Source organism: Lepidochelys olivacea (genome assembly GCF_965140295.1).
Source record: "Lepidochelys olivacea isolate rLepOli2 genome assembly, chromosome: 1".
In the NCBI taxonomy this organism is placed as follows: domain Eukaryota; kingdom Metazoa; phylum Chordata; order Testudines; family Cheloniidae; genus Lepidochelys; species Lepidochelys olivacea.
This window is the reverse complement of record NC_140411.1, coordinates 290177046-290190338: the sequence shown is the minus strand read 5'-3', so window position 1 is coordinate 290190338 and position 13293 is coordinate 290177046. Positions and strand designations below refer to the sequence as shown.

General features: G+C 38.2%; 1 protein-coding gene across 9 annotated transcripts in view; it reads right to left on the bottom strand.

Annotated features, from left to right (window-relative positions):
• The window catches only part of GRIP1 (glutamate receptor interacting protein 1), a 556915-nt gene that overhangs the window by 226102 nt on the left and 317520 nt on the right, over positions 1 to 13293 (bottom strand). Inside the window, exon 1 of one of the 9 annotated variants that reach the window (XM_084616427.1) lies at positions 7132 to 7245. The exons of 6 other annotated variants lie outside the window; for them this stretch is intronic. In XM_084616427.1, coding sequence (XP_084472553.1) covers positions 7132 to 7186 — 55 coding nt within the window. In that variant the 5' untranslated portion in view covers positions 7187 to 7245. Of the gene's footprint in view, positions 1 to 7131; positions 7246 to 13293 lie in introns of those variants that run through there. 2 more of the 9 variants (XM_084616428.1, XM_084616432.1) reach the window with 2 other exon arrangements.

The following is a 13293-nucleotide window of genomic DNA, read 5'->3' as shown; positions in this document are numbered from 1 at the left end:
TACAAAAATTAAAACCAAACATAACCTGAATCATAGGCACTGACTCCATTGGTGCTCCAGGGCTCAAGAACCCATCTTAAAAAAAAAATACAAGGGGTGCTAAGCACCCACAGGGCCGCATTAATCTTTTGTGGCCTCTGGAGTCTGGACCGTAGCCCTGCCTGTCACTCTGCCACAAGGCCCCGCCCCTGCTCGGCCTCTTCCCTCCAAGGCCCCTCCCACACTCCGCCCCAAGGCCCCGCCCCTGCTTGGCCTCTTCCCTGCCCCAAGGCCCTGCCCACTGCTCGCACAGGGAGGAAGGAGAGGAAGGGAGCACTCACCAGCAAACCCAAAAGTCAGTGCCTCTGGCCTGAATCCAGTTCTACTATCCCCTCTGTAAGTGCCTGACCATCTTGACTGCCTCACATGAATCTTGCTATGCTTTTTAAAAAGAAAAAAGACAAGGAATTATAAAATAAAAGGAAACAGCTTCTCTCCAGAAATTCAAAATTCTGTTAGCTTGCAAAACATTGGCAATAGTCCATTTAAATACCATATTCTAGAAGTTTTTGGCTAGATGCTACCCCAGTGACCTGTCATACATACTATAAGAGGTCATCAGATAGGAGCTTCTCCACTGCAAATCTGTGAAACAAAGGCATGCTCTGTACTCCAGAACAGCTCATCACTCTGCCCTTCATTTTAGCCTCATCTCGAAGTATTTGGAATATGATGACAACAGAGAAACTTGGCTGAGCACAAATTTACAGTGAAACCTTCTTAATGTGCTGTTCGGTGGATGAGGCAGTTAACCATGAAACTTATTTAGCTTTGAACTTCAGTGGCCTACAAATGGCAGCAAGTTTTCATCATTGCTATGTGCTGTATAACATGCACTATATTGTGTAATTATGGTTTACTGTGTGCACTTCACATAAGTGGCTTTCACAAACTCTTTGGCATGCACAGAATAACACAATACTGCAAAGTGCTATAAATGTACATTTAAGGTTGAGGAAAAATTGGTTTCATATTGTATTATCTTAGAAATACTATGTTGTCAGGTAATTTAAGACTAAGCATATGCACAAAGCAGCAGAGTTAACCTCAACTGTGGTGCTCCCCAATTTTCAAGTACTCAACTGTGCAATTTTAGCATTCTTTTAGAGCCCAGTCTAACTCTCAGTGAAGTCAATGGGAGTCTTTCCATTTACTTCAGTGAGAGCTGGTTTAGATCCTTATAGTTTTTTTTGGATCCTGACTTTATATGAGGACCTTAAACTCTATTACTAGTTAATGGAATCCAGTCTGCAACCTTTAAACTTGGTAGGACGGAGTAAAATTTTCTACTTTTTTATAAAAAAGATAAGTAATAAAATAAAAAGAAACAGCTTCTCCCCAAGACTTCAGAGTTCTGTAAGTTTGCAACAAATTGGCAACAATCCATTTAAACTCCACATTCTGTAAGTTGTGACTAGACACTACTCCAATGACCTGTCTTGCATACTTTAAAAGATAAAAATGTGGGAACTCCTCCCCTGCAAACCTTAGGAACTTGGAAACCACTTTGTACCCATGTAGTCCAAAACTACTCAACAATTTTCACTCCAGTATTGTTTTAAAAATCACTGTCAAAGACCATGTCTGCAAAATATCACCCCATAGCATATTAAGTTTTCCTCATGAATAATTGTGTTCCCCCCATGCTGCCATATGTTGGGTCCCACATTTGCCCCTTGGTGTGTCGAGAGGTATGAGGGAGATTCAGAGTGACAGAAAGGAAGGCTGTTCTAGATAGCAGCTTCTGCAGCTACAGTGACTTTTGCACCAAATGAAGCAAAATGATGTGAAGGTAATACACTGGTCAGTGCTAGATATGTGCTGGTCAATGGCAGACATGCAGAAGGACCAGGGAGGGGAGCAGAGTGGCAAAGTCTGTGAAGAATAGTGGGAAAAGGCAACCGTGGATTTTAAAAATAAGGAAGGTAGTTAACGTTGAATGGGAGCCTGAATTGAATGGGGAACTACTGGAAATGTTTGAGGAAAAAGTTATTGGTGTTATGGGCAGAATGCTCTGTAAGCATAAGAAGGCAGGTGGAAGTAATATGGACATGATGGAGTCTGGAATTATAGCTCACGCAAGCAATAGAGGAGGGAGCTGCATTAGTCAAGGGAAAAGGATGAAGGCCTGGTTGACGATTAAGCATTAATATAGCTAAGGCAGATATAAGACAGGTGGGAGGAGAAGTGACACCAAGGCTTAGGACAGCAGTCATGTAACACAGATGCTTTATACTGCAGCATTTGATTTTTAAGTCCTAAGAGAGAAAGAGAAACACTGAGAAGGAAACAAGGATTTCAGGTTGAATACACAGTGTCTCTGCACACATGCAAAGAGCAGGGCTGGGCAACTCCGCTAGAAAGGCCAGGAAACATCCAGAAGTAGGGTCTGGCAGCTACTAAACATGCTCAGTGACAGTTTCTGAAGGTATATGGGAGGTTTTCATTGAGGGCAAGCAGTATTGTAGGTTCCACACACTCACCGTCTGAGAGGTGAGTGGGGATGGGAAAGTTATAAATATAGGAGTTTAAATAGCCCACTGGACTCAGTGACTGATTGACAAAGGACCAAGAGACGTATCTGCTGTGTGGGATGGATTCCAATACCTGTATCACTTTGGATAAGGCTACAGTTTTCCTGTTTCACCAAGAACTGAAGAGACCAGTCAGCTGTTAACCCAAGGACTGGAACGCTGCTAGCCATAAGGATCCCCAGACTTTTGTTTGTTGACAAGGCTCTGGAAAAGAACAGAGATGCTACCATTCTTCTTGGGGTATGTCTCCACTACAGAGCCTACATGGGCATAGCTATGCCAGTACTGCCCTCTAGTGTAGACGCAGCCTACAGAATGAGTTTTTCTGTTAGTGTTAGGAACACAAATTCCCCAAACAACATTAGCTACATCAGTGGTTCTCAACTTATTTATCATTGTGGGCTGCATATGGGGGCTAGCCAGCTGCCCAACCTCGGACCCCGAAATTTGCGGGAGCCCCAGACCCCTGGAGCTTGCAGGGCCGGGTGACAGCCTCGGATCCCCGACCCCGGGGGGCGGGCCAGCAGCCCTGACTCTATTGCGCTGGGGCAGCCCAGACCCCACTGCACCGGGCAGCCGGGAACTCAGACCCCACCATGCAGGCTGGCTTTTAGCACACAGATGAGCTGGGCTGCAGCTGTGTGCTAACTGGGCCACATGCGGCCCACGGGGTGAGAACTGCTGAGCTATGTTGACAGAAGCCCTCTTCCATCAACATAGTTGTGTCTATACTGGGGGCTTTGTCAGCATAGCTATGTCCGTCACTTGGGGGGGGGTTGTTTTGTTTTGGGGTTTTGTTTTGTTTTTTTAACACCCCGGGCCAACACAAGTACGCTGATATAACATTTCAGTGTAGATCAACCCTCAAGCTCTGAAGAATCCAGGTGACACACACACTAAATATTATGGCTACATGCTAGAGTTTGAGAAATCCTCTGTGCGAGAAGATTAGAGGGGAATGTGTTTATATGCATGTGCTGATGTATAGAAGTGTAAACATTATGCTGAAACCTTGCATTTAAACGTGTAACTGCAACAAAGAACACCAGCAGATTTACTGTTTTTTAGATTTTATTCAAAAAGTTTTTTGTGAGTATTCCAAATACCATTTACAATGTTTGTGTGTGTATTAAATGTCCGTTTGCTAAAAAAAAATGTTATGGTACTCTGTCTTTGAAGCTAACTGGGAACTGTTAATGGCTACATTCAGGCTTTTACATACAATAGGCCTGAATTTGACTCTGTTTAAAGCTATCTGAAAAGTTCTGAAAAGACAGAACTCTGGCCTCTGTTTCAGCAAAGAATTAAGCTGAGGTACAGGAACGAGGGGAGCATAATAGAATTACCCAGAATACTGCCTCAGCATCCCTCTAACCTGTTAGAGTGGCAAATGAGACTAATTATGTTTGGAGTTTCTCCTGTTGCTCAGCAGAAACAATTTAGTCAAAGATATTTAGCTGAAAGAAACAGGGATGAAGTTACAAATTTATTTTATCAAGATAGAAGGGAAACATTAAAAGTGTCAAAAGATATACACAGCTGAGCACCAGGTAGTGATAGCTAAAGTTAATGTTTAGGTGACTAATAGGATTAAGTGGAACTAAAATGTATATGCAACTTATATGTGAATACTATATACATTTTACATGAGATCATATATTGACTCACAAACTAATGTGAAAGTGGTAATTTTCATGCTATAATTTACCATACACGTCTAGCATTTACTAAAAATACATGATATAGTAATTAAGTATATGTCATACATATATCATTTCCACATGAGAGTTGAAGGTAGTTAGAAGAAGAGTAGAAAGGACTAAGAAATGACCTTTTGGACTTCATAGAGGATGAGTATTGGTATACAGAAAAGACAGACAGAGTTAAACAGGAGCAAAGCCTTCACAGAAGGGATATAGCCTGCTTAACTATGGAATTAGGCCAAGTAAGTGGAGGATCCAGTGGCAAAGGCTATGCTTGATCAAGAGTGAAGGAGAAGGCAGAAAGCAAAAGACTGTTGACTACATATGGGAGAGTTATTTGCATATTATGACCAGATAGATGAAATAAAAACCTATCATTGTTCTCTGACATCTTGATTATGTTGACGAATCCGTAACTGATGGCTGACAAGTAAAATCAGAGCCAGAGAATGCGGAGAATTTAACTATTAGAATAAAGGCCTAATCAAAAATGAGAACATGGTGGGGAAATGCTAGCAACAAAAGACTCCCAATGATAGAAACACAGGCCTATTTTTTGCTGTCAGACTCCAAACATTTTTCATCCAAGCCAAGGAGCCCTGCAAACACAGTGAAGAGCTTCATTTGTGTCTATCATTCATTCTCTTCTTCTAGCAGAGAATACTGCATCCATCAAATTACATCTGAACAATTGTTCTAAACTGGTTTGAACAATTTAACAAGTTGTCTAGATTGTTAAATAATATTTGGCATAAAGGTTCAGTTACAAAAATTATGATGTCTATCTGAACAATAATGGTTTTGGCCTTGGATTTAGCACAACAGAAATTGATACCAACAAAAAAAATTACAATGTTTTTCCCTCCTGACAAAAATATTGTCTTCTTCTAACTACACCTTTGAAAAATATTTTCTTCTTTCACAACATGTGGACAGGATATTGTTGTGGTCACATACTGTTTTTCATCAAAGTTAAGCTTATTGTCTGGAGAACAGGTTTTTTGTTTTTTGTTTTTTAAATGAGCTGAGTTATATGGGAAAAAAACCAAACAAACAAACACAAGCTGCTGGAAAATTAATTGGGGAGCATCAGTCAAAACCAAAAAATGTTACAAGGTTATCAGATGTCTTAAATACTGAAATGGAAATAAAAGATACAAAGATTAAGAGAGTAAGATTCAAATGTGTTGCACTGGAAGCCAATAGAAGAGGATCTCTCTCTCTCTTTTTGCATATGGTTTGTTAATAGCAGTGATAGCAGACAAGTGTAGTGCACACTTCTCTCAAAGCAGACAACCAGTGGTTTCATACCAACTCTTACTGGGGCAAGGAGTGAACAGAGAATAAAATCAGCTTGTGTTCTGCTAAGTGATGGGAAGTGTAAAAGAATTAAGATGGGTATGATATATGAGAATATTAATTCCAGAGGTAACTGTATTTAAGTGGCGTAACAACTCTCAACACTAACAGACTAAATTATTGTGCCAAAATCTGCCTTATACAGAGTTCACTAGAAAAAAGGATTATTCCCTTAACTCAAAACAACAAAAGAGAAACACAGAATTTCAATCTGATAAATGAAGAATAAACTTACTAAACTAAATTAAACATTACCAGGCACAGATTTGAAGGAGAGAGCCCCTCAATCGAAGAATAGATTATTTTAAGATATGTGCTATGAAAAAAAGTATATTCTAATGCCTTTACATTACATTTTACACAGTAGGAAAATGCATTAGGTAAGTTTGATTACAAGATTCTCCTCTTCCCCCTTATTGTTCTAGACCTATCACACACATTTGCTTTCATGCTGCTACAAAATAAAATATTAATTGATTCTGAGCTGTACTGCTGACTAACTAAAGAATTTTGATATTTCAAGCTGAGCTCATACAAACAGTTTCATTAACATTTAGGACTTTACAGTTCTTCAAATATAGTAATAACCATTAATTGTTTCACACAACTAAGTCTGAAAACAAAAGCTTCTCATTTTCTTGCAGCTACACATTGTTACTATAATGTTAGAAGTTACTACAAAAAACTTTTCTTTAGCATTGATATTTTACACAGAGATGGTACAAGGATTTGATAGTAATAGTAATTGGCATTTTTAATATATAAAATGCTATTTTTTAGAAACTAAATTTTACTCATTTTGGAAAAGGAACATTTTTTTCCCAAGGAGGTTTAAAAATAGCTGCTCTAAAAAACAAATAGGACACAAAATAAGGTTCAAATAGCATTTCAGAGTATTGACAGATCAAACTGAAGGCAACAGTGATTCATGACAACATAAAAGGAATGCTTCTATAATGGGCAAATTAACTTCACAAGGGTAACAACATATCAAAGCCATCAATTTATCAAGCCCCCCCATATTTAGTCATGTACAACTCATTTTTTTGCTCAGATATTATAAACATGCAGAGAAACACCTTATGAGAGAGTATAAATACTAATACACCAACAATTCAAAAATTCCATCTTTGATACAGGTTCTAGATCTAGCTGCTTTCAGTAACATACAATATATAGTAACACATGCAAGACTTCTACTGATCAGTTAGCAAGAATACAAAAACAATAATACCCCATAATAACTTTAGCACTTGACTTAAAAACAAATTCCCTTTTAAGGCATGAAATCATAAATCTATCTTATGCTTCTAATATGAACACATCACAGGACATGGGACTCTTTCAATTAAAATCCTTACCTGTATATTCACAGAGTTCTTTGTTGTCTGACAATAAATTGTAAGGGCAGTCATATTTGAAAGTAAAACCATTAGGCTATATTCATGGAATGCTGCAACAGAGCCATTGAACGAGTAACAAGGAAAGCACAATACCTTTAGCAAGTCTCCTCAGAATCTGACAGCGGCATTTAAAAGAGACAGCTATCATTCTTGCTTACTGCCTTCAGTGGTGAAGTATACTCTTGGCTCTGCTCTGCTGGATGCAGCAGAAGCATATGAATTCCTCGCTCACATACCAGAAGAAAGGTAGTCCCAGTGGGGAGTGACAAAGCTTAATTCCTCTTGGCTGATGCAGAGATCAGCTTCATGTCATCCAGCAAAGCTGTGTCATTCACTACTGCTACAACCACCACTTGCAGGACGAGATCAATGGCTTAAAATGCAATGTTCCTTTAGCAACTACAAAGCATCAAATAGTATAAAATGCGAACAATGATACTAGACGGAGCCATTCTCTCACATTCCCCTGCTGCGCACGGAGCGCTGGTTTCTGTTCTAGGCAAAGGGCCATGCATTTCAGCAAATTTAGGGATTTTTCCCCCCCTCCCTTACACATCTTTCATTTCCTTTGTGATTTGCACTGAACAAGACGACAAAAGAGTAGAAATGCTAGTTTTGAGGGGGAATATTTTAAAGAAAAATATGTTTTAAAGGATTTAGATTTTACATTATATGAAGGTAGGGGAAAAAAACCGAACTATCTGCATACCTGATTTTATCATCTGAAAAGCATTTTCATAATTTTAAAATAATTATATTAAGGTAGTGGAAGCAAGAGATCAGAGAGAAAGAGTACAGAGGGATATAGTTTTGTGGGCAGGACCATAAAGCATTTGATCACACAAAATAAATAAAATGATGCTGCATAGAAAATATGCAATAAATCGGGTTCACTCACCAATTCCCAATCTCCCCAACTCAAATGTGGGGAAAAGAAAAAAAAGGAAAGAAATTCAGATCCACTTTTAGGGCATCTAAGAATCATCTTGTCCCATTTCATAACAAATCTATCCAAACCTTACCAAATTTTACGTATGGCACAATATTGCTCCATTACTTCAGATGTTTTACAGTCTCTTATCTCCATTCACAAAGAAATTGAACATTTCATTTGCAGAATAATGAAGTAAAACATGATGCTTAAATGACAACTCCACTGTACCTTTACAAAAAAACACAATTTTTCTAATGGACAAAACCCAACATAGGATCTGTGAACTTAAAAGCAAAAATTTAAACAAAGCTGTATAAAACTTTAAAGGCAGATTTGTGTCCAAAAGATAAATGGTTCACTTGACAATGTCAGCATTGTTCATTTAAAACATTAATAATTAATCTATCACCCCTTCTCCTCCATTTTGGGAATACATTTAACATGGCTTCATATACTCCATGTCCTGTTCATTTTCTTCTATTTTAAAATTAGTGAGGGTCTATTCTGACATTTTTAACCAAGGTTGCAGTTAATTTGATCAGTTGGTGCTAAGGTGCACATGTGCTACATTGGGGGATTAAAAGATAGAAGAAGTATTAGATTTCTGGGGAATGGGAGGGAAGTGGCAGGGAGGAATAGGACAATGTTTGTCATAAGTCATACATTTTGTAAATGTTAATAAAATTCTGGAAGCTGCCATGGAAAAGGCCATCCAAAGAAACTCTAAAGGGGAAACAGATTATTCTTTAAGACAGTGCTTTTCAACCTGTGGTCTGCGGACCCCTGGGGGTCCATGGAATATGTCTAAGGGGTCGGCGAAAGACAGAAAACTGACTGAACAGAAATCAGCTATACAACAGAGAATATATTTCCAAAGGGGTCCACACCTCCATTTGAAATTTTCTAGAGATCCACAGATGAAAAAAGGTTGAGAACCACTGCCCTAAGTACTTCATCAGACAGATCAGTTTCTTTCTCAATTTTAAATCAGAATTTCCACTCCTCTGTTTTTTTTTTTTTATTTTCTCCTTATTAGGGGCATCCTATCCCTCCTGGTTGTAGCAGCAGCCACATTTTGAAGAGACTGACCAGACATAGTTTATCAACACAGCTACAATGTCGTAGACAGACCCACTGACAAGAGATTGTTTTGTTTTCATTGGAAGCTGATGAGAGGCTATCTGCTTACCTCTTTTCCAGTCCTGTTTTCAGCTCCCATAGCCCGAAGTTCCAAATAATGGAACTATTCTAGGCAGTAGTCAGTTTGATGTCCCCTGGTTGCAGATTTGAGCATATCACAGTGTGTGGGATTTGGGTGGTCTGTCTCAGTAATTGCTGAGTTGTGACAAGTTATGGGCTGTGTGTGTGTGTGGTGGGTTGGGGAAACATGGGTTTCAGCCAGTGTTATTCATGGAGGTCCTGAAAGTACTTGTGAAATGTTGAGCTATTAACTGCTGATTGGAGCCTTGCCCTTACAGAATGATGAAATCAAAGAGGGAGGCACTGGATCCATCATTGACGGAATTGTCATTATCTTTTTCAAATGGGCAACTTGCCAACATTCCTTCAGGAAAGCATGTGATTTGGCCCATGCTCAAGTCTCAATACCAATCATGTCATCAATTATTACCCTGTCTTTAATCTTCCATTTTTTAGGAAAGATTTCTGAGGAAATAGCAGCAAAGCAACCCGGGAAATACCGAGAGTCTTCAGATTTCCTTGTTCCTTGTCAATCCAATTTTAGCCATGTTTATGGTGAGGAGATTGCACTGGTCTTGTGGGTCAGTGACGCCCTTCTGGCAGAGGATCAAGATCAAGCGTCCATATTGGTTTTTTTAGATGTGTCAGAGACTTTTGATGCCATGAAGCTTGGCAAGGATACATAGAGTTGTTTAAGTAGCTCCAATCACTACTCTGAGAGAAACCAGAGGAGGCTATTGGATGATTTTTCAGCTGTCCCAAGAGCTCTTTTCTTTTCTACTTGTTGTGCATGGTTCTACCATTTTCTGTATTTTATTAGGAATCAAAAATCTCTTTTACAGGACAGTAATTGCCAGGATGGCTCTTCTTTTCTTTTAGACTCTGATTCATGAAAGTACATAAGCATATTCTCATTTGTGTGTAAGCACTTTCCCTAATTGGGATGTTTTTCTGAACTGGGGCCTTAATGATAGGTACCAAATTTTTGTTGTTGCAGAAATGCTCTGGTAGAAGCCCAGTTCTGTGGGATTTTCCTGGGATGTGTGACTTTTAAACGTGATACTGATCTAACTGGTTTTTTGGAAAAAATAAAGGGTTATGGACAATGACAAAGCAATGAAAGCCTTGTCAACATAGTGAATGGTAAAACAGATACGAGAATACTTCGAAAAACTACACACACATAAAAATATAAAATTGTGTGCATGCAATTATTTTTTCTTACCCTTGTGTCTACAAGATTTTCATTATTTCCTAATTGGACATAACTATTTTTTTTCATTACAAACAAAACAACAAATGCATTAGTAAATAACACATCTTAGAATCTTTGCTGATTTGGCCTCCCTCCTTATTACTTAATGGACCAACTATTTCTCCAGAGTTTTCTCCTGATATATTTGTGAAAACTTTTTTTCACCTTAATCCCTTTGGGTAGTGTCAACTCATAGTGCCTTTTTTGCTGACCTCATTATTTTCCTTACAAGTCATAAATTACTCTTATAAACATATAGTATTATATGTACCACACACAGATTTGTACAACTAAGATTATATTTGTAAATATTTTATTGCATGTCATTAAATGGAAGCAGCTCATTTTTATGTGACAAAATAGACATGATCAATATATATATTTCCTCTCAAAGGTCACCTTCTACCTAATCTTTACCAACCCATCTCTAGGGAGAATGCTTCATAACACTACATCAGTTAAATTCCTCTGAAGTAACCTAAGACAGAAAATTAAAATGAAGAAAAATATGCTTGTTCTATATGGAATAGGAGATTGCAATTTTTATAAAAAATAATATTCCAATATGAAAGCAGGAATTTAACTTGCTGATATTTAGAAGTGATCAGAAATTTTCCGTCAAAATGACTTTTGGATGGAAAATGAGCTTTCTGGAAATTGAAATTTTATATGGAAAAATGTTGATTTTGGCAAAAATGTTTAGTTTTCTGTTGGAAAAATCTAAATGAAATATTTAGTTTCTGGTCAGTTCAACATTAATCTGTATTCATAGAATCATAGGATATCAAGGTTGGAAGTCAACTCAGGAGGTCATCTAGTCCAACCCCCTGCTCAAAGCAGGACCAATCCCCAATTTTTGCCCCAGATCCCTAAACAGCCCCCTCAAGGATTGAGCTCACAACCCTGGGTTTAGCAGGCCAATGCTCAAACCACTGAACTATCAACAAATTCTGGTTCCAGATACTTAGTGACTTCACCAGTTCAGTTGTCTGACTTCTTTAAAACTTGGCAGCAAATATATACTACTTAATATTATTTTCTTGATTAATGTAAATTATTTTAATAGATTATAATAAGACTAGTCATTAATATAGGCTGTCAATTTCATATTTATTTTTAACTTAATTTAAATAAAAAATCTAATTTAAATGAAAAATATGATTTTTAAAAAATATTATAAATCCCCCCCCCCGACCTCAACAAAGCATCACGACAGCTCAGGAGGGGGGCAGATTAATATCAAACCAAGCTGAAATGAGATTTTTTGATTTGGTTCAACACACCAAAATGAAATATTTTGATTCAGGAATGTCAGGTTTTTTTCTGTTGGAAATAGTGAAACAAACATTTCAACATCACCAGACCAGCAACTTGTGAACTTTCCACTCTGCACAACAACAAAATCTGGTATTTTGGCTTTTATCCTGATTTGGGATTTGATTTTTATCCTGCCTTACTGATGTTGATTCCAACAGTCGTGATTTCCACTCTAGACCCTCAATCTTGCACTGTAATGTGCATGGATGGATTTCAGTGGTGTTCTGTGTAGTTGCAGTGGTTTGCCCATTTCAGGAATGGAGCATAAATACACAGCTCATGAGCCTATTATTACAAACATTTAATGAGGGTGGGGGAAAGCATTTTATTAAAGTCACGGTGCACTTCCAGAATGGAAGAGTACTTCATATAGAACAATTTTTTTTTCCACTTTCTTGATCTTAACTCCATCTTAAATTCAGACACCCAGAGTTCTCAAGTCATTAAACAACACTTGGTTTCAGTCTCATGCATCTTGATTCATTCAGATGTATTGGTACTTTGTACAACGGCCTATTTTGTATGCCATTGCGTACGTAATTAACTAAAAAGAGACTGGTTTCAGAGTAGCAGCCGTGTTAGTCTGTATCTGCTAAAAGAAAAGGAGGACTTGTGGCACCCATTGTTTCATGTTCTCTGTGTATATAGATCTCCCCACTGTATTTTCCACTGAATGCATCCTATGAAGTGAGCTGTAGCTCACGAAAGCTTATGTGCAAATAAATTTGTTAGCCTCTAAGGTGTCACAAGTCCTCCTTTTCTTTTTTTAAAAAAGACTGTAGGTGCCTGAAAAGTAATAGCATTTATTTCCAGCCACATTTAAAATATACTAACAATAAAGACAGAGGAGGTTGCAATCGTCCCTGCTGAAATAGTTTGGTAACTGAGGGAGTGCTGCCCAGTGAAAAAATGAATGACAATGGCTAGAGATTGTCAAGAGAAGTTGTCAAGGTTCCTTCCCCACTCTGAACTCTAGAGTACAGATGTGGGGATCTGCATGAAAGACCCCCTAAGCTTATTCTTACCAGCTTAGGTTAAAAACTTCCCCAAGGTACAAACTTTGTCTTGTCCTTGAACCATATGCTGCCACCACCAAGCATTTTAAACAAAGAACAGGGAAAGAGCCCACTTGGAGACGTCTTCCCCCAAAATATCCCCCCAAGCCCTACACCCCCTTTCCTGGGGAAGGCTTGATAAGAATCCTCACCAAATTGTACAGGTGAACACAGACCCAAACCCTTGGATCTTAAGAACAATGAAAAAGCAAGCAGGTTCTTAAAAGAAAAATTTTAATGAAAGTAAGGTAAAAGAATCACCTCTGTAAAATCAGGATGGTAAATACCTTACAGGGTAATCAGATTCAAAACAGAGAATCCCTCTAGGCAAAACCTTAAGTTACAAAAAGACACAAAAACAGGAATATACATTCCCTCCAGCACAGCTTATTTTACCAGCCATTAAACAAAAGGAATTCTAATGCATTTTCTAGCTAGATTACTTACTAACTTAACAGGAGTTGTAAGTCTGCATTCCTGATCTGTTCCTGGCA